The 20,248-nt window shown below is 63.9% G+C and overlaps 2 protein-coding genes across 2 annotated transcripts; both read left to right on the top strand.

The window, feature by feature from the left end:
* Positions 1-1,354: 1,354 nt before the first annotated feature.
* LOC119233703 (la-related protein 1B-like) lies at positions 1,355-10,394 on the top strand. Its single transcript, XM_054690427.1, is given in 11 exon segments — positions 1,355-2,707; positions 2,843-2,901; positions 3,535-3,594; positions 5,390-5,555; positions 6,409-6,519; positions 6,522-6,548; positions 8,056-8,193; positions 8,278-8,425; positions 8,843-8,987; positions 9,105-9,273; positions 9,663-10,394. Coding segments are annotated over 11 exon segments (1,089 nt in total). The 5' UTR covers positions 1,355-2,661; the 3' UTR covers positions 9,683-10,394.
* Positions 10,395-14,886: 4,492 nt separating this feature from the next.
* LOC119234784 (la-related protein 1B-like) lies at positions 14,887-18,979 on the top strand. Its single transcript, XM_054690428.1, has 6 exons — positions 14,887-14,967; positions 15,492-15,646; positions 16,096-16,240; positions 16,525-16,634; positions 17,012-17,139; positions 18,530-18,979. Exons 1-6 carry the CDS (start codon positions 14,927-14,929, stop codon positions 18,761-18,763), a joined length of 813 nt encoding a protein of 270 aa, XP_054546403.1. The 5' UTR covers positions 14,887-14,926; the 3' UTR covers positions 18,764-18,979.
* The last annotated feature ends 1,269 nt before the right edge of the window (positions 18,980-20,248 follow it).

Here is a 20,248-nt window from a genome sequence, read left to right as displayed (position 1 = left end):
TAGAAGCCCAGCTCTGGGTGTCCCCCGAGAGAGGAGCCGGGAGGGTCGCCAGGAACCACAGCGCCCCTCAGACGTACTCGCGAGCTTCCGGGACAAGAGTTTCGGGCACAGTCCCCGCCGTCCTCTGCTGCTCACGTGAAGTGTCTCCTGAGCCCTTTTAGTTGAAAGTCCTTTTAAAATCCGTTGCGAAGTGGCCCACAGGCTGCCGCTGCACGGCCCTGGGCGGTCGTGGGTGTTTACTCCTGCCTGGTGCGCGCCCCCCCCTTCCCCCCTTCTCCCCCCTCCTGCCCCCCGACCCTCCTGCCCCCGGCCCGTCTTTCTCAGGTAGATGTGAGCGGTGGGGCTGCTAGTTCGGCGTCTGTTCCTTGGCCCTCCTGACCCTCCTGGCCCGCAGCACAGACGACGGCTCTGGGGTGCGGGGTGAAGCGGGCTCCTCGCACGCCCGCCGGCGCGCCCTCTCCCTCGCGCGGCGGGCCATGTGACTATAGACACTGTCAGTGCATTTCCTTCATTTAAAGTTTGCTAAAAATTGTGGCCTTGAAATGAAAGTGAGCAACGTCGCCTTCTTCCCTTGCAGCTGTGCTTTCCGCGGCCGGGCCTTGTCCGGAGGGCGGGCGCGCAGGCAGCATTTCTCTCCCTGGCGTGGAGCGGGGGCGAAGGTGCGCCCCAGCAGGCTCCATCTCGGGACCCCGCGCTCCAAGTGCAGCGGTGGGTGGTCTCCCCATCTCTCCCCGTCGAGAGTTGCCTTTTCTAGATGCCCAGAGGGGCCGTGGTGGCTCTCAGAGCTGCGGGGCGCCGGTGGCCGCTTCTTAGGGCCCGTCTGCTGGAATACACCGGCGTTCCCGTCCAGCCTCTCCCCGCCCCCAGGCTCGGCTGACGGCGGGCAGGGTCGCCTCCCGCCATGTCAGGGAGGGATGGGAACGCGACCGTCTCCCTCCTTCGCTTGCCGGCCTGAGTCCTGCGTGCGGCCCCCCCACCGGCCCCGTGCCCCGGGCGGCTGTGCCAGGCCGCGCCCGCTCGTGCGTCCAGGCGTCTGTTTAAATGCGGCGTGAGCAGAGCTGCGGGAACATCTTTATCGGGACACCGTCTTGCCGCGTCTTGGCCCCACGTGACTTCCCAGAGCGGGGTTAGCGCACCGCCCGGCGTCGCCTGTTGGGTCCAGACGCCCCGGAGACTGTCGCTTCGCCCCCTTCCCGCCTGGAGGCGCGCGGCCGTCTGGGCTGCCACGCGTCTTCTCTGCCAGCCGGGCGGGTGGCAAGTGTTTCGCTGTCGGGCGCTCTACGAGGGCTTTCGCCGGGAAGCAGCCGTTCCCGGAAGCCCGTCCCTGGACCGTGACCGGCGCAGGCCGCTGTCCGTGCTGCACAGGGCACACGCCAGCAGGCGCCACTGCAGCCAGCGCCGGCCTGCAGAGGCCAGAGGCCAGACGTCAGCCCCCAGGGCCTTTCCCGAGGAGGAACGGGAGGAGAGACTGAAACTGAGACCACAATCCAAAATTTTGGAGTCCAGAAGAACTGACTGAAATGCAAGTCCTCTCCTTGTCTAGCCGCGAGGGCGCCCAGGCCCATTCTCCCTCCAGCTTCTTAACCCGCCTTCAGTGGGAGGCGGTGACCCCTGTCTGGGTGACCCCTGTCTGGGTGACCCCTGTCTGGGAAGGGTGCGGGGCCATGTCGACTGGAATCAGCCGGTTATTCGCTCTGTCTGTTCAACTATTTTTCCTAGCCTGTAACTGACTTACTTGCGTCACTGGGGACGGAAGTTAGGTCTGTTTTTATCTATAGATTTCGCCTTCATTTCGCTGGTGTCAGTGTCTGCTTGGTCTGTGATGAAGCCACGCGGCCCTTGTCCGTGGGGTCTGCCCCTTTCGGCTTCCCGGGCCACACGGTGCCAGAGGCTGTGTTTCAGGGCGGCAGGCGGTGGTCCCCCAACTCGGCATTGTTGGGGCATGGTCCACCTTGTCGGGGGCAAGCCCCGGGTGCTGCACAGCGGTGTGACACCCTGGTGTTTGCGGCACTCGGGCAGGCCGCGGGCCTTCCTGGCAGGCAGGCTCTGTCATTCCTGCTCTAGTTTTGTGGGACCTACTGGCCCGTATTTTTCTCTGTGGCATCTCCCTTTTCTCAGGGGGTGCCGCCCCCTCCTCCTTGGCAAGTGCGTTGCCTTGCTCAGCCCTGCTTTGGGGTGCCGCGCAGGCCTGCTTCTCGGGGTCAGGCCTCGCTGCTCATGGTGTCTCTGCAGACTCAGACCCCCACCGAGTTCCCTCTGCTTTGTGACCGCCGCCCGGTCATGTTTGGCTGGCAATGCCCACTTGGTCTTCTCACCGAGGCTGAGACCTGCCCATGTCCTCCTGGGCCTCCAGGCACGCGGGGACTCGGGCCACTGACAGTCCGTGCCTCCCACAGGCCCCGGGGCGTCTCGTGGCCTGGCTCAGGGGCAGACTAGCACGGCCGGCTGCCAGACGTGTTTGTTTTCAAGGACACGTGGCTCGAGGCCCGCTGGTCATTTTCTGGACGCTCGCTGGTGAGCGTGTAGCTGTGCGGGCCGGGGCCCCCACAAGGCAGCGCCCCCTCACACCGAAGCAGGCTGCCGCCTGGCTCCTTCACACCCCCGCTCGGGGAAGGGCTGGTGTCTCGGTGCCTGTCCCGAGCGTGGCTCTCCCACACGGTGATGCGGCCTCTGGAGAGCAGTGCAGCTGGACTGGAGCTGCTCTCTGGTGAGGAACTGGGGGCCCTGAGTTCAGGTTTTGTTGGGAGTGAAGATGCCGGACTGGTGAATCTGGTGGGATCGCTCTTTTGTTAAAGGCATTGGATGCAGTGGTTGTAAAAACTGTTCTCTGTGTTTTTTTTAGAACTCAGTTCCCCCAAAATTATAAAAGCAGGAAAACTCAAGACAAAGAAATCCAACAAGGTATGTCTTCACATATTTTTTTCTTTTAAAGATTTATTTATTTATTTATTTATACAAGCACTGGGGACAGTCAGAAGCGCGGGAGGGTGAGAGAATTCACCAGAGCCAGAGCGGGGAGCAGAGCAGGCAGAAGGACCGAAGGACACTGCTGAGGGGAGCAGCGGGCGGCAGGAGAGGTCTGCGCGCCATGTGGGACCCTCGCAGGCAGCCAGGGATCAAACTGGCGCTGCAGAGGCTGCGGGCAGCTTCGCAGCCCAGCGCTCAACCGCTGCGCCACCGGGGAGGCCCATGTCTTTGCATATTTTTACCATCTCCTCCTCGATGATTGTGTATTTTCCCCCAGCCATGCCATTGATGTCAGCCTAAGCTGTCACACCGCGAGCTTTGCCCAGGCCCTCATGTGTGCCCGTGACCCTGTGCTTATCCACGGAGTCGTTAGAGACCCTAGAAGTTCGGTCATCAGCCCAGATCATTCCCATGTCGGTGTTCTGTTAGTAGAAACTGCATTAATTTGGCAAATACCTGCATGTAATTAGATGTAGGTATTTTTAAAAATTGCTTTCCCTTTAGAAAATATTGTTTCTATTTAAAATTTCTGATTCGCAGACCTAACACTCACTCATTGCTTCGTAGGCCAGCGACTTCAGCGACATGGCGAGCTGGCCCACGCCGGGGGAATTAGCAAGCACTGGAGTGAGTATTGTTTCAAGGCTTTTTTTCAATGGAAGGAAAATGTTCCCTTTCAACACGCAGCATTTATTCTCCTCCAAGCTGTGTTAGTGAGGACAGACCCTAGATAGCTGAGCCACCCCTGGGAGCCCGCCCTCGCCCGTCACAGTGCCCCGGCTGGTGGGAGGCCAGTTGGCTGGGTGCCCCTGCCCGGCCCCTGCCCGGCCCCTGCAGCCAAGGTGGCTGACTTCTTCTCTTTCCCTTTGCACGCTAAAGGACAGGCGTTTAGGGAGGGACAAGGGAAAGGAGGCATCTGCATGGTCACAGGTGGGCGGGAGGCGGCCAGGGAGGGTGGCTGCTGACCGAGGCCCAGCTTATGTTCAGGGTCCATGTGTACCTTTCATTCACGCCCTCTCGGTGGGCTCAGGTGTGTCCTGTGTTACACATGCACGCCCATGGGTGGGGTTTTGACTTAGCTGTCAAAGGGGCAGAGGAAGCGCCAGAGGGGCTCTGGTGGGCTGGGGACCGGGGGTGGGGTTGCTCTGGGCCCAGCCCACGGACTGTGCCAGGCTCTGTGGCCTGCGTGGCGCCTGCAGTGAGCGACTGCAGGTGGCATCTGCTTATCCGCTGAGTTGATGTAAAAACGACATAGTAAACTACCCGGTTCGCACAATTAGATATTTTGACCTAGACACCCACAGTCAAGACTTGACTCTGCCCACTCCCCCAAGTTTCCTCGCCCCAGCTGGGTTCTCCCCACCTGGTTGCCCCATTGTCCAGGCAGCCGCTGCATCCAGTTTACTGTCAGGTGAGCCCAAGGCCACTTAGGGCCGACTTGCGCCTGCCGGGAGCCTGGGGTGAGTGGTCACGCAGCGCACCCCCCAGCTGCCGGGAGGCTCCACCTTGCGTCTGCAGCGCTGCCCACCCCCTGCCCTGGGCACCCTGGTGTGGGTTGCAGATGTGGGCAGTTGGAAAGCAGGCCGGGTGTCTGGCTCTGCGCTCAGGCTGCAGCGGCCGTGCTCCTCCCTGCTCGGGCACCCGGGCTGCGCAGCACGTTGCAGCTGCTCCTTTGGGCCATTAGGGAGCTACCAGCGTCCCGTCCACACCTCCCTGCCCCGGCCTGTGCTCTCCGGGCTGTGGCGGCCTGGTGGGGTGTGGTATGTGCGGTGTGGGGTGCAGTAACTGCGAGTTTAATTTATGCTTCTCTGACTAATGACATCAGGTGTCTTTTCAAATGCATGTGCTGTCGGTCCACCCTTCGCAATGTGTGTTTACTACAAACCCTTTTTTTTTTAAAGGTTTATTCATTTATGCATCCAAGAGCTGGAGTGCAGGTCAGAGGTGGGAGGTGAGAGGATTCACCAGAGACAGAGCGGGGGCGCAGAACAGGCAGACTGACTGAAACACACTGCTGAGGGGAGCAGCGGGGAGACAGGAGAGGTCTGCCGCGCCATGTGGTCAGCGCCCTGGGCGGGGATGGACTCGTGCTGCAGAAGCTGTGCACAGCTTCACAGTGCTGAGACTTCACCCCTGCCAGGGCGGCCCCACTACAAGTCCATTTTTTAAAAATTGAATTTGTTTCCGTGTCACCACGTGTGGAGCATCCACACTCTGCCCGCGCGGCGAGTCCTCGGCTGCCTGCGGGCGTCTCCCGGTCTGTGACCAGCTCTCCTCAGCGTGTCTTTTGAACAGCCACTTTTCAACTTCAGTAGTGGTTTGTTTTGGGGGATTCGGGCCGGGTGGGGTGTATCACCCCCGCTCAGTGGGTCTGGTGGTGAAATGGCCGTGCAAACCACTTCACTCGGATACCCCTTTGCAGAGTCAGAGCGTTGGCAGCCAAGGACACAGGAAGCCCCAGGGCCGGAAGGAGCGAGAAGACAAGCCCGAGAAGAGAGGCAGCGGTGAGAGCAAGGAGAGCCGGGGGGCCAAGGCCGGCGAGGACGGCAGCGAGGACGAGGCGCAGGCCAGCGCGCAGCGGAAGCGGGGTCAGTGCCCACCCCCCGCCTCATCTGGAAACAGTGGACACGGCGTGACCAGGGAGCTGGCGCGTGAGACGACAGGGCCACCCTTACGGAGTCCCGTCACCCCGCACCCAGCACCGCTGCCCGCGGGCTCCGCGCTCCCTCGCACCTCCGGGCCTCCAAAAGCCCACCCAGGCCAGGCATCGGCGCCGACGTTCGAGGAGCAACACGTTTCACGCACACGTCACCCCGCGGGGCCGCAGGGGACCCGATGTCCTCGGGCGCTGGCCGTCCCCGCAGGCTGGCTGTCCTTCGCCTACGACTCCGTTTTTGTTTTCGTTACACATGCGTATTGGGTCGAAGGCTGGCGTGTCCCCTGGGGGCCTGAGAGCAGCTGTGGGTCGGCCCAAGGCCCCAGCTTCAGTCTGTGAAAGTCAGACCCTTTTGGGGTGTAGTCAGGCCCTTTGGGGGGGGCGTAGTCAGGCCCTTTGAGGGCCTAGTCAGACCCTTTGGGGGGGTGTAGTCAGGCCCTTTGGGGGTGTAGTCAGGCCCTTTGGGGGCGTAGTCAGGCCCTTTGGGGGCGTAGTCACTTTGGCAAGCTCTGTGAGACGCAGGTAGACAGGACTGTCCTGACTGGGGGAATGTCGCTCCTTCTGGCCAGTGCCCCAGGCTGGTACGTCTCCCTGGGTACTGACCCGAGGATGGCAGGGTCCCCCCTTTTCCTTTGGTGTTGGAAGCGGTCTCTGTCCAGCAAAATGAGGCTGTGTCTGAAGAGGAAAACCATTCGGGGCCCTCGGCAGCCGCCCCTCGGGGCAGGTGAGCGTGTCCTGCCTGGCCGGGCTGGGCCCACGCGCTCAGTGACCATCTGTCTCCGCAGCCACCAAGCACCGCTGGGTCCCGCTGCACCTGGATGACGTGCGCCCCGACAGCCAGGACCGGCCAGGCCCCCGCGCCAGCTCCCGCTGCCAGCCCGACGCCAGCAGGCCCCCGCCAGCAGCCGCCGTGCGGACCCACGGAGTAAGCTGCCCCTCCACCCCGACCACCAGTCTGTGCCGAGAGCAGGGGTCCCCACAAGTCCTCGGCTCCAGTTGCTCCACGTGGTCCCACTGGGTCCCCTGGGTTCCTGCTGGGTTGTCCCTGTAGCCCCCCTAGGGGTGGCCTCCCTCACTCCCCCTTTCTGGGGCTGCCTCCTCCAGGGCTATGTGGGGTATGTGCGGGGCATGGGGTGTATAGGGGTGTGAGGGGGTATGTGGGGGTGTGAGGGGCTGTGTGGGGTGTGAGAGGGTGTAGGGGGTGGGGGGGTGTGTGGGTGTGAGGAGCTGTGGGGTGGGGTGTGGTGGTGTGGGGTGTGGGAGGGTGTGAGGGGGTGTAGGGGTGTTTGAGGTATGAGGGAGTGTGTGGGGTATAAGGGGGTGTGGTGTATGAGGGGGTGTGAGGGGGTGGGGGTGTGTGTGGGGGTGTGAGGGGTGTGTGGTGGTGTGGGGTGTGAGGGAGTGTGTGAGGGGGGTGTGTGGGGGGTGTGGGGGTGTAAGGGGATATGTGAGGGTATGTGCAGGGTGTGAGGGGGTGTGTGTGGTATGAGGATGTGTGTGGTGTGAGGGGAAGAGCTGTGCGGCCAGCTGCCCGCCTCCCCCAGGCGCTTTGTCTGGGTGCGGGGGGCCACCTGCGGGGGTGGGGAGTGACGTGGGCGCCCCGACCCGAGCGCGGGTCCCCTGAGGGGCCGCTCACCAGCTGAAGTCCAGGCAAGCGCTGCGTTTCCTCAGTCGTCCGCGGCGCGACGTTAGCGCTGTGGGATCTGCCCGCAGCCCAGGCCTCCCTTTCCGGCGCTGACCCACCCGGAGGCCGCGTCCACCCGCGGGCGCGCGCCTGCGCCTGGGGGCTCCCGGGGCCACGCGGGTGGGCATCGCCATCGGGGCTCGGCCCGTGGACGCGCCTGGCCCGCAGCCCCTCGCGCCGCAGCCCCCGGCCGGCTCGGCCCGGCACGGCCTGGCGCGGCGCCCTCCCTGCGGGGTTCAGGCCCTGCCAGTCCCGCCGCCGCGGCCCCGGGTGCGCCTGCGGCCCCGGGCGTCCTTGGCCCAGCAGGGCCCGGGCCGAGCGGGTGGCGGGGCTGAGGCGGGGACCCCCACGGCCGAGTCTCGTGGCATTCGTGACTAAGCGGCGGGTCTGGGGTGACACCCGAGGAGGCTCGTGCCGCCTGGACAGGGAAGACGCTCATGGGGTGTCGGGGGTGGGGGCCCCACGGGGCTGGTCTCCGGGGCGGCCCCCGCGCGCGCGCACGGTGGGGGTGCAAGGGGGTGCAGGCCGGGCGTGTCCGCGTCCTTGCGCGTGGGCCGTGGGGGCCCGTGTCCTCCCGGCTGCGGCGGGAACGCGCTCTCGGGGCCCCGCCTGCTCCCCGGCGCCCGCCTCGGCCCGGCGCCCGCGGGGTCGTGCGCGCCTGAGGTGGGGCGCCCCTGGCGGGCGGGCGGGCGCGCGGGTTGTCCGCAGTCGCGCGCCGGGTGCGTGAGGAGATCTTGGTTTTTGAAAGGTTGGAGGCGCGACCGGGAAAAGAGAGACGACCGGGACGAAGTGTCCAGCGTGCGGAGCGAGGGCGGCGCCGTCCGGGGCTCCTTCCGAGGCCGCGGCCGGGGCCGGGGTAGAGGCCGGGGCCGAGGCGCCCCGCGAGGTACGCACGGCCCGGCCCGGGGGCGGCCGCCCCCCGCCCCCCCGCCCCAGGGCGCCGGGCACCCAGGCTCCTTCCCGCCCGCAGGCCCCGCGGACTTCCCCGGCGAGCGCGCCGGCCAGCCCTTCCCCGCCGAGCCGCCCCCCGGCCTGACCTACTACTACGACGACGGCTCGGGCGCGCAGGTGTACCCCGTGGGCGAGGCGCTGCTCAAGGACTACATCCGGCGCCAGATGTGAGCGGGGGGCGGGGGCCTGTCCGGGAGCGCAGGGGCGCCTCTGAAGCGGGCGCCTCGAGGGCGCGGCACAAGGGGCGCGGAGGAGCTGGCTGGGTGCCGACTCTTCTGGCCCCGGTGTCCCTCTTGCCTGTTTCCCCGAGGGAGGCGCTGGCCGGTTGGCTCGTGCCCTCTCCCTGCTTTCCTGGGGGGACACGGGGCTCCCGGAGCCGCCGGCTCTGTCCAGCCGCGGCAGGGCCCCGAGGCCAAGGGCGGGGCTCCTCGCGGGTGTGTCCCCCGGCCGAGCCCCCGAGGGCCCGGGAGGGCGCCCAGCACTGCGCTGCGAGCGAGGCCCTGCAGCGGGTCCGCACGGCCAGGGCTGGTGCGCGGCAGTGGGCGGCGGCGCGCCCCGGCGGCCTAACGCCCGTCTCCCGGCAGCGAGTACTACTTCAGCGTGGAGAACCTGGAGCGGGACTTCTTCCTGCGCCGCAAGATGGACGCGCAGGGCTTCCTGCCCATCTCCCTGATCGCCGGCTTCCACCGCGTGCAGGCGCTCACCACCAACCTGGGCCTCATCTCCGAGGTGAGCCGGCCCAAGGCCCGCGTCCGGGCCTGCAGCTCGTGGGGTCGCTCCCTCCGGGCCCGCGCACCCTCCCCCGGGCTTTTCCATGACCGCCATTAAGTTAGAACCCCGGGCCAGGCGCTGAAAGACAGCACGGAGGTGGAGATCGTGGACGAGAAGATGAGAAAAAAGATCGACCCAGAAAAGTGGCCCATCCCCGGCCCCCCTGCGCGGCGCGCGCCCCAGACCGACCTCTCGCAGCTGATCGACTGCCCGGAGTTCGTCCCGGGCCAGGCCTGCGCCCCAGGTAACGCCCTCCCGCGGCCCGAGCCCCACGCCTGCCCCTGGCGAGGCCCGAGAGGGGCTGGAGGACGGCCCTGCCCGCGCACAGCGGCCGGGCGTCCCGCAGAGCCGGAGCAAGGGCTGTGGCGGCCCGGCCTCCTCCCGACCTGGCCCCGGCCGCGGAGAGAGTCGGCGGGCGGAGCTGCGCAGAGGCCGGAGCGCGAGCCGGGGCCTCCCTGGCTGGAGAAGAGGCGCTCCCGCCTGCCCTGGAGCCAGGGCTCTCTCGGGAAGATTTTGTCAAAACTCGGTGGTACTTAGAATTTCTGAGAATTGCTTTCAATGTTGAGATTTTTTTCCCGGAGCATTTTTGAGGCATTCCCTCTTGGGAAACCCGTGTGCTTACACTCTCTTCAGTCAGGGTGATGATCTGCTGATGCTCTTGGACGGGACAAGCGGAGGAGTAGTGACTCTGACATGTCATGACCACAGAGGGACGGCCGGAGCCGCGCAGAGGGACGTGACGGCCCTGCCCTGCCCGGGCATCCGCCCGGCTCCCCGGAGGAGGCCGCGGAGACCACCGAGGTGCCGCCGAGACAGCGTCCGTGCGTCCCCAGAGCCGCCCGCCACGGGGATGCGGCCCTTCTTCACGTGGGAGTGTTAATCGTTCTGGAAAAGCCGCAAGATTCTGTCTGTCCCTTTCAGACTCATGGGCTGTCCAGGGCAATACTGCCCACGCGAGGGTCGGGCTCTGGACACCAGGCCTCAGCCCCACACTGCAGCGCCGGGGCCCTGGGGCTGGTTAATGTGGACACCACGGGACAAGGCGTCTTAGGCAGGACAAGAGCATTTTTTCCTTCACTCTTGAAGATGTATTTTTGATACACCCGTGGAAGAGGCCCGCCCCCGGCCGGCCCTCGCCTCCACACCGGGCAGGCGCCTTAAACGTTGAAGCAACACTTTTCAGTTTTTTAAGGAAATGTAATCTGTTTATTTAAGTTAGATTAATTTATTATGCAACCTTGGGGTCTAGGTTGAGAGTTGAGACCTGGCACCAGGCACGCCACGCTGCCCCAGGGAGCTCAGGCGGCCAGCCACGTTGGCGGCGCGTCCAGTTGCCCTTTATGCATTATTAATAAAATTACAAGAGCGAAATCACAGTGTCTTGTGCATTCTTGTGTTTTGACACGCACAGCACAGCATCTGAGACAGACCATGTATTTCTATTATCATCCAAGGTTTCAGCTTCTTTCCAGTACATGTCCTCGTCAGAGGCCACCCCAGGGGGCACTCTGGGCACTGCCTGCACAGCCGCCCCAGGCACACCCGTGGTCCGACCCTCTGGTGAGCAAGCCCAGCCACCTGCGCCGAGGGGCAGCCTGTGCCAGGAAGTACAGGGGAGCAGGACGGGGAGCAGCTGCACGTGCGAGTCGGGGTGGAGAACGTGGGACTCAGACTAGACGACCTTCCCTTTCTGAAACATGACCCGAGGTGCTTTCCTTAAGGGCGTCCCAGCTTCCCTCTCCCTGTGGGGCTGATGTCTGAGCAGAGGGCATGAGGCAGCAGGAGAGAGGGGGTGCAGGAGACAGGACGCTTGTCTTGGCAACAGGCCCTCCCAGTCCTGTGGGCCTGGGGCTGTGTCACCAGTAGGGCGTGGAGGTGCCGGCCATCGTGGCTTCTTGGTTATGGCTCCTCAGGGCTGCGTAGGGGAAGCTCGGGCGTCCTGGGGACACCTGGTCTGCAGAAAAGTTCTCAAATGTGCCACGCACAGACCATATCATGCTCCTAAAGCACCTGCAAGTTTCCAGAGCTGTGGCTCAGGGTAAAGAGGTCACCTGGACAGAGTAGAATTGTGGGGTATGTGTGTGTGGTGTGTGTGTGTGATGCTTTCTCTCTAGAAAGGACAATTTTCAATCAATAAAAGCAGTGGAGATAGGTCTTTTTATGGTCTCACAAATTAGAACCTCAGAACATACCTACTTCTTTTTTTCTGTAAGTTTAGTGTGAAGCCAAGTTCTATTCAAACTCATTTGAACATGGGAGACCTTCAAGTTTAGTCCAAAGTCTTTTCACTGGAAGAGAACGCAGACACGGAAACTCTCACAAAGCCTACGTCGGGTTTAACACCAAGGCGAGCACCCTTTAAAAATCTTAGATTCAAGGACTAGCCTAGATTTTCTTTTTCACCCCAATTTTTCAGTGATTTAAAGGCATTTGATTTCTCGTGTGAATACAGCCTGAGGCTTGTATAGAATAAACTTCGTGTCTAAACATTCAATTTCCATGCTGAAAGGGCGGGTGCTGAGTCCCGGCTGCGCCACCGGCTGCTGGGAGCTGCCTGCCTTGCTCAGCAGCGTAGGTGCCGGCGGCGCCCGGAGCCGGGCCCTGCAGCTGGGGCATCGGCCCGGCCTGTGCTTCCCGCCCTGCGGTGGGTGAGCGGACGCAGGAGGCTGTGCGAGCGGAATCATGTCAATACTTAGGGAACAGGGATGTTTTGATATATCCCAAAGAGCGGCCATTTAGCACGCCCCAGTGCCGGGAGCCTCTGGCCGGCCCCGTGAGGTGTAGCCCCCCCAGGAGACTGCGTCCCGGAGAGCCAAGGCGCTGGGCCCTGCGGCCTCCCTGCCCGTGAGAAGCCATCGGCCGCCTGCAGGCGCCGGACGTGCAGGGCCCTGACCCGCGGGGACGCTGCGCCTGCCCCGGGCGGGCAGAAGGTGGTGCTCGAGGGCCGCCTCGGCGGGGCCGCGCGGGGCCGGGGCCGGAGGGAACAGCGCCTGTCCAGCTCCACGGTGTAGTTTCCGAAGCCCTTCCCCAGGCAGCCCACACCGGCTGTAACTGAAACCCTCTTGACTTTTGGAAAAATGTCACGGAGGCGGCCTGGGTTGTGAGCAGCGCGGCGCCCGCGGGCTGAAGCGCGCAGAGAAGCGGGTCTGTCGGACGCGTCACCCAGGGCCTGTGTTCAGGGGCTCCTGTCCTGCTCGCGCCGCCTTGGGAGCGCCGCCTTGGGGGCCCCGCCGTGTCCGGTGACCCCCAGGCGAGAGCCAGGGCAGCGCGGGCGGCCCCCTCAGCATAGCCTCACCGTCGGCTGCGCCGGCCCCGGACAGCGCGTGCAGCCTGATGAGGTCGGGAGTCCGGGTGGCCGGTGGGCCCGGGTCCTGCCAGGCCAGCGGGCGGGCGCTGACCTGCAGACTGGGCTCCCAGGGGCGGCGGGCGTCCTGGCCTTGTCGGCCGTCGCCCTGTGGGTCGGTGACGCCTGTGATGTTTTTTTTTGTGGGCTTCACCCGAGAACGTCTTACAACTTCAGGTTTGGGAAACGAGGAAGGGGGGCCATCAAGCCGTCGTGAGAAAGTAAAGAAGGAGTGTGCTTCGTGAGGAAGGCCGTGACTGGCTGTGCAACTGACTAAAACTTTTAGAGCCTGCTCCAAATGCTCCAAGAACGGGCAGCCCCCTGAGCCAAAGGACACCGAGACCTGCTGCCCCCCCAGCCGGCTGCCCGGCCACGTGGACACAGGATCCCGGAGGGAGGCGACAAAGAGGTGAGCCCATGCCCGCCTGGGCCTCAGGTCCGCGGGGTGTGGGGACCGGGTGTCCAAGCAGCCCTCGGCTGCCCCACGCCCTCTCCCATGGGCCTGCAGCTGCCTCCTGGGGTCGGTGCTGCCTGGGGTCAGCTGCGGCCAGCAAGTCCCACGGCCGAGCGTCTATTCCTGGCATTGAAAGCGCGGGGTTGTTGGGTGACTCGGGTTCTGGAAGTGCTGCCGAACTTGAGTCCTTTTTGGAACAGAGTTATCAGTGCAAACACGGGCAGGTTAAAATCGCACCCTCCCTCCCCCTCGCCCCTGCCACTTTCCTTGCCATGTTCAGTATCTTTTGCACAATAATGTAAATACCCTCAACATTGCAAAGCTTCACCTTTCAAGATGGTTAAGATGAAGTTTACCGGGTATTTTTTTTACCTCAATTAAAAATAAAGATGATACAAGAAAAACCAGCTATTCACCAAATATAAAAATGTAACCCAAAAACTTGTGCGTATATCCAGACGGAATAGACCTAAAAAGTAGACGTGGAGACAAAAAGCTTTGCAATCGCTAAAGAGTGAGGAAATCCACAGAAAAGCCCGCCTTAAGATTTTACATATCAAGGGCCTCCCCGGTGGCGCAGTGGTTGAGCGCTGGGTTGCGAAGCTGCCCGCGGCCTCTGCGGCGCCGGTTCGATCCCCGGCTGCTCCCCGGCCACCGGAGGAGGGTCCCACATGGCGCGCAGACCTCTCCTGCCGCCCGCTGCTCCCCTCAGCAGTGTCCTTCGGTCCTTCTGCCTGCTCTGCTCCCTGCTCTGGCGAATTCTCTCACCCTCCCGCGCTTCTGACTGTACCCAGTGCATGTATAAACAAACAAACTAAATAAATAAATAAATAAAGCATGCCTCTAAAAAAAAAAAAAAAAGATTTTACATATCAAGTGTTCAAATGCACGGAGCAAAAATCTCCAGAGCAAACCAGTCAGAGGAAGCAGCTTTATTTACCCCCCAAATACACGAGGAGCATCACACACGACGGCAAGGGGCTCGCTCAGACCAGCCGTGCAGGACGCGGCCCTCGTGCAGTCTCTCACCCCCGTGGGTCACAGCAGGCGGCAAAGCAGTGACCGTCGGGGAACGCCACTAGCGGAGTAAGTTGATGTGTGATAGAGAAAGAAAGTTCTGAACATTTGAAAGCAAAGATCTAGTTTAGGTAACTCACCCGTCAAACACGGCGGGGCCCCAAGCCGGCGTGGGGGTGACTGAACTTGAGGTGCAGCCGGGGAGCTGGGGAAACGTGCTCGACGGGCCTGACTGGCAATCCCGGGGTGTCGTCACCGCGGGCACCTGTGTCCCCAGCCCAGAGGCTGCGCGCACGGCTGTGGGCGCTCGGGTCTGGACCAGCCTCATGGGGCTCACCCGGAGCGCCCCATCGTGGGAAGCCCACCCCGGAGGGCTGTCGTGGGGCTCACCGGGAGCTGCTCTGGCCGAGGTGTGGCAAGGGTGCTCTTCCCCAGGGCAGGCGCGGGTGAGCCGCGTGGGGTGAGCAGCGTGAGCAGGGCTGTGGCGGAAGGTGGGCGCGGTGGAGTGGGGGTGGCACAGAAGCAGAAGTGCGCGCTGGCCGCGGTTTGGGGCTCCAGGGTGGAGGGGAGCACAGCAGGTGACACCACCTGAGCAAACCCCAGACGTGTCCCGGAAGGCCAGTGGCCGCAGCAGGGAGGACAGCAGGCGCCTGCGATGAGCCCTGACGTCCCATGGCTGGCTCCTGCCGCTGCCCCAGGGAGCGAGGGCCGGGCCGTGGGCCCCAACGGGGCTGCTGCGGGGCATGGCCACGGCCTCCGGGCCAGAACCGGCCTCCTCCGGCTGGGTGGGTGTCAGCGTCCGGTGCGGCAGCAGGACGCGGTGCTGGGGCTGTCGTCCAGGCGTCAGGCCCGCGGAGGCCTTGCTTGTGATGCCTGTGCCGTGCACAGCACACCTGGGCTCTGTGACTTCGCGTGATTTCACAATGTGTCAGCGCAGGGCAGGCGCGACGGCCAGGCCCCTGGCAGGGAGGGCCTGCTGCTAGCGGCCACCGCAATGCCCGCCTGCCCCTTCTGCAGCGCCCAGGAGAGAGGAGAGCAGGCCCCGGCACAGCACCCCCTCCAGAGTGTCATGTGGGTCGGGCCATGGACGCCAGAGGCCGGGGGCCACCAGCACCCTCTGTGAGGTACGGTGGGCGCCGCGCCGCCGGGAGCTGCGGTGGAGCAGACGTGTTCAGAGGATCTCTCCCCCCACCCCAGGCTTCACGCGGGCTGGGAAGGAAGGGGGTCTATGGGGGAGACCCGGAGACGTGGCCGCTGCGCCCAGCCAGGCCGTCAGGGGCAGAGCAGTGAGTGTGTTCTTGCACCTGTCTTGCACACTCGTCTCGCACACCTGTCGCGCTTGAGGCTCTCAGGGACTTGCAGCCCCTTTCCCTGAGTGTTAGCGTCTGCCTGGGCGGTGCACCCGCAGACGGCAGGGCGCGGGGAGATGTCTGGCGGATGTGTGTGTCGTAAGGCTCACGTCTCCTCCCGGCACGTCTTTGGTCATCAAAGATAAAACGACTTGGTGGTTTTTCCCGGTGATGCGCCTCCCCGCCAACCCAAGCGAGGGGGATGCAGTATCAGACACCAGGGGCGCAGCGACTCGGGGAGCCCAGGGCCTAGGGGGGCCCCCCCCGCCAAACTTGCCACCTTTCCTCCTCTGCAGCAGCAGCACCTCCCCCACCGAGGGCGCCCCTCCTCCGGGCGGTGCTGGGCGCACCCCGCACCCACTCCCCAGGCCCCAGCACCCCTCCCACGAGCTCCTCAAGGAGAACGGCTTCACCCAGCAGGTCTACCACAAGTACCGCCGCAGGTGCCTGAGCGGTAAGGCCCAGCCCCGGGCGGGGGCCTCCAACGGTGCTTCCCTCCAGGGGCTCCCCCTCCGCCCCCTCCCCTCCCCTCCTGTCCCCTCCTCGCCCTGCCCCCATGCGCCTGTTTATTCACTCCTGGCTTAGCCTGTAGGTTGCCAGGGACAGTGCAGGTGGCTTTACCGAGCCCTCCAGGGGCTCCGGAAGGAATGTCTGCGAGGGCAGGGGTGACCCCTCGGGGCCCCTGGACTGCGAGGCACCCAGAGACACCGGCCCACAGAGCCCCCGCGGAGCGCCCCAGCCCGCCCCGCCCGGCACGACACTCAGCCTCGCGCCCACCAGGGGCCGTCCTGGGGAGGCCGCCCCCAGGGGTCACGGGGTTCCAGCCTTAGGCTGCCGGGAATGTCCGCGGCTCTAGAGAGCGCCTGGCCTGCGCCCACGTCCTGTGATGTCCGCGTTTTCCAGAGAGAAGACGCCTCGGGGTCGGCCAGTCCCCGGAGATGAACACCCTCTTCCGGTTCTGGTCCTTCTTCCTCAGAGACCACTTCAACAAGAAGATGTACCAGGAGTTTAGACAACTCGCCTGCGAAGACGCGAAAGAAAATTACAGGTCGGTCCCTCGCGCGGTCGCGTGTCTGGAGGGAGATTTCAAGCGCTCAGGCGCGGCGGAGCGGGCGTCCTGCCTCCTGCGGGCCGGGGCGGGAGCCAGGCCTTTGTCGGCTCAGCGCTCCTGCCCCCGCCCCGCAACCCCCGCCCCGCACCCCCTGCAGCCCCCCAAACCCCCGCCCCAGCCCGCAGCAGGGGCCAGGCCCGGCCCGCTCGCACCTCGGGGTCCTCGGACGGCACCGGGCGGCTCCCCGGCCGGCAGAGACCCAGCGCTGCTTCTGCCCCCAGGTACGGCCTGGAGTGTCTGTTCAGGTTTTATAGCTACGGGCTGGAAAAAAAATTCAGACAAGACATTTTCAAGGATTTCCAAGAAGAGACCAAGAAGGACTATGAATCGGGTAAGAGAGAAACAAAGCCCCCCGCGACGGGCCTGCTCTGCTTGGAGCGAGCCGGGCTGCGGCGCTGGGGCGGGGGCGGCGGCGGCCGCGGGATTCCCGCGCCCCTGAGCCGGCACCCGCGGGCTCCGGCCGTGTCCGGGAGCTGCAGCCGGGGCCCGCGTGACCTGGGTGACGACCTGACCTTGCCGGCCGGGAGGGCACTCGCCCGGGGTCGCAGGGGCTCCGCGAGCTCAGCGCCCCTGACCCGAGCCCGGGGCCGCCTGGGCGCTGAGCGGCTGCGGCGCCCACGACCCAGCCCAGCCGAGGGCCAGGAGCGTCCCCTGGACACGCAGGGCCGCGGGGCCGCGAACCTGTTTGGGAAGTGCCGCGTCTTCCAGGGCGGCTGTACGGGCTGGAGAAGTTCTGGGCTTACCTGAAGTACTCCCGGTCTGGGGCGCACGGCGTGGACCCCGAGCTGCAGCGCTACCTGGGCGGCTTCCAGAGGCTGGAGGACTTCCGCGGCCATGTGAGTCCCAGCCCCGCCCCGCGGCGCTCTCAGCCGCCGTGACTAACTTGGAATGTGCCAATTTTATTTTTTAGCTTTCCATTTTGAAAATGTCACTTTCCAGGTTTGTTTTTTTTTTTTTAAAGATTTATTTATTTATGCGTGCAAGAGCCGGAGCACAGGCCAGAGATGCGGGGTGGGGGGCGGGGGGCAGAGGAGAGGACCCACCAGAGACAGAGCGGGGAGCAGAACAGGCAGAATGACTGAAATCCACTGCTGAGGGGAGCAGCGGGCGAGTCAGGAGAGGTCTGCGCGCCATGTGGGTCACCTCCCTGGCTGGGGATGGAACTCGTGCTGCAGAGGCTGCTGACAGCTTCCTAGTGCGGTGCTGAACCCCTTGCGCCACGAGGGAGGCCCCAACTTTCCAGTTTGAAACCAGACTAAAGGCAGCGCAGAGCAGTGCAGAGACCCCCAGCCCTGTCCCCAGCAGGGGCAGCGACCTCCCCACCGCTCACTCCTTTCTCAGCCCCCGTCTGAGTTTGTTTCCTCTCTGCGGCCTTCAGTCGGCAGCTCTGGCGACACCGCGTGCAGCGGGAGCCGGGGCCTGGAGTGGCGCGGGCAGGGCGTCTGTGGTCTTCAGCGGCAGGAGACCCGGTTGGACGGTCAGATTTCCAGGGAGAGGCAGCGCCAGGGAACGGGATCCTAACAGAAAAGCAGCAGGAGGTGGCTGGCTCTGCCCAGACACCCAGCCTCGGGTCAGCGGCTTGATGCCCAGGACCGCGTGGCAGAGGGGCCCTGGCAAGCGGCTGAGCCGGCCATGGACCTGTCCTGCCCTCCCTGCCCTGCGCGGGCGCAGCCGAGAGGCTGAGAGTCGGGCCTCGGCTTCCAGATGCAGCGGGGGTCGGAGGGGACGTCATGTTCGTCCCTGCTCTCCAAACCCAAGCCCCGGTCTGGTGGGGAGCAGCTCCGGCCTCGGCCCTCACGACTGGGAAGGCCAGTGGTGGACGGTGGGGTGCGGGCCTGCGGCGTCCAAGGGTCCCAGGGCCTTTCTGTTGAATGTATTTAAGGTCACACCCCCTGCCCCCCAAGATCCAGGGCTCCCGCCGCGGAGTGTCTGGCTTCCTGGGTGTCTGGCGCCCCCTTCAAGAGAGCGGGCCGGCTCGGGGCACGGCAGCTGGCGGAGGGGAGTGAAGAGGGGGAAGCTCAGAAAGGCATTCTGGGGGCGGGGACCCCAGCCTCCTGCCGTGCCCTGTCACGCCTCCGCAGCCCTAATACCCAGGGGGAGCCGAGCACACAGGTGGGGCAACCGGAGGGGCAGCCTGGCAGGGGACAGTCCTGCTCCCCCGCCTGGGAACCTGCACTTCGCTCTTGGGGGGGGAGTGTGTCCTCACACTGTCTCTTGTGCCCGCAGCCCCCTGTAAGCGAGGGGTTGGGACGAAAAAGACATTTAACCACTTCGGGTGAGGAGCGTCCCCAGCGACCCCCGTCAGATGCCTCTGCGATGCCACCCGCCCCTGCCCGGCCCTCACCTGCCTCGTCCTCACCTGCCTCGAGCTCCCCTGCCTTGCCCTCACCTGCCCCGTCCGGGAACGCAGCGGCCCTCTGCCCGCCCGCCTGGTGCTGCCTCGGGCTCAGCCAGCGGTGACCGCCGGGAGGAGCCCGGGGAGGCCGGGCCCGGGGAGCCCAGCCCCCAGCAGGCGCCTCCGACGTGCCCTCGGGATAAGGGATAAAGGATAAATCAGACAGAGGAGAGAGGAAGACAAGTGCTGGCATTTTTTCAAGCAAGATAACGTCTAGAAATGTTTTCCCAATTTCATAAACAGGACAGCTCTGGTGGCTTTTCTAGAAACCCTCTCGTCACGCGTCTGGTCTCGGCGCGTCTCCCCCAAAGCCGTTGCTGACGGCGGGCTCTGGAGAGGCCCACGGAGCCGCCTGCGGTGCCGCCGCCCTGGGCAGATGCCGCGGCTACCTGTCCGCCCGGAGCCGCGCTGGGCCGCCCTGGGCTCGCTGCCCGCTCCCCGCCCCGGAGCGGCCCCAGGGACACTGGTCTTCCCCCGGCGAGCGTGGCAGCTGCCGCGGCGGCCCAGTCTCCGCCCTCGGTGCGGGCTCTGCTGCTGGCCGTGCTCACCGCGGGTGCCCGTCCTCCTGGGACGCTGGCCGCCAACCGACCACGGGCCTGCGGGCGGGTGGGTCCCCGGCAGGGAGGCCGCCGCTCATTGCAAAGGCAGAGTTTTCCCTTTTTCTTCTTTCGGTTCTGTTTTCCTGCTCACGCTTTCAGCAGTTGGAGCAAGTTGATTTCTCACTTCTAGTGCGGTGGACGCAAATGATCGTTTCGGTTTTTGTGGGAGTGTAAAACATCAAGCCCTTATTCCAATTTATTATTATTTTTTGGGGGGGGACCCTCGCTGGCGGCCGTGGAACGAACCGGCGCTGCAGAGGCTGCGGGCAGCCCAGCGCTCAACCGCTGCGCCACCAGGGGAGGCCCCCAAATTATTTTTATTTGTGCTCAGCATACAGTTGAAAAGCCGGAATAGTCAGGTTCTGCTCACAGAGCCCCGTTATATTTGCAATGAAGTTTTGGTTATAAAGTCCAATCGTTTTCATTCGGGACATGAACTGGCAGCAGTAGCTGGTTCAATACACCAGATTAGCTGGCATTTGCTTTTCGATGTCTTGTTCTTGTAGAATGACAACACTGAAATGCATGTAATCTTCTTTGGTTAATGGATTATTATTTATTAGTAGGTAGAGAGGTTTTGTTGGGTTGTTTCCCATGCACAAGTGATAATCGGCAAGTTCATAATGTAATATTCGGGGGGTCATTTGGACGCTTTAAGAAATACTCACATTTGCATATTCAGAAAATTTATTGACAGAGTCTGGAAAGCAAAACTGCCACTGGATTAGAAAAACACTTTTAAATGTTTTCTGAACCGGGCATGGAGCAGCTCTGGCTTTTCAGTGAAAAATTTCCGCGCATGCTGATTATCGTGTGGTCTCCTGCGATGGTCCGAGAGTTTTTTCTCAGCATCCTTTCTGTCTGAACACGTACACCTGAACCCTGCATTTACCCTAGCACTAGCCGCTCAGCTGAGTGTGCAAGTGTAAATTTGATTGGCAAACTATATAT

The sequence above is a fragment of the Talpa occidentalis genome, unplaced genomic scaffold, assembly GCF_014898055.3.
Source record: "Talpa occidentalis isolate TD23 unplaced genomic scaffold, MPIMG_talOcc4v2.1 talOcc4.8, whole genome shotgun sequence".
In the NCBI taxonomy this organism is placed as follows: Eukaryota; Metazoa; Chordata; class Mammalia; order Eulipotyphla; family Talpidae; genus Talpa; species Talpa occidentalis.
The sequence above is the reverse complement of the archived record's forward strand: the minus strand, read 5'-3'. Positions and strand labels throughout refer to the sequence as shown.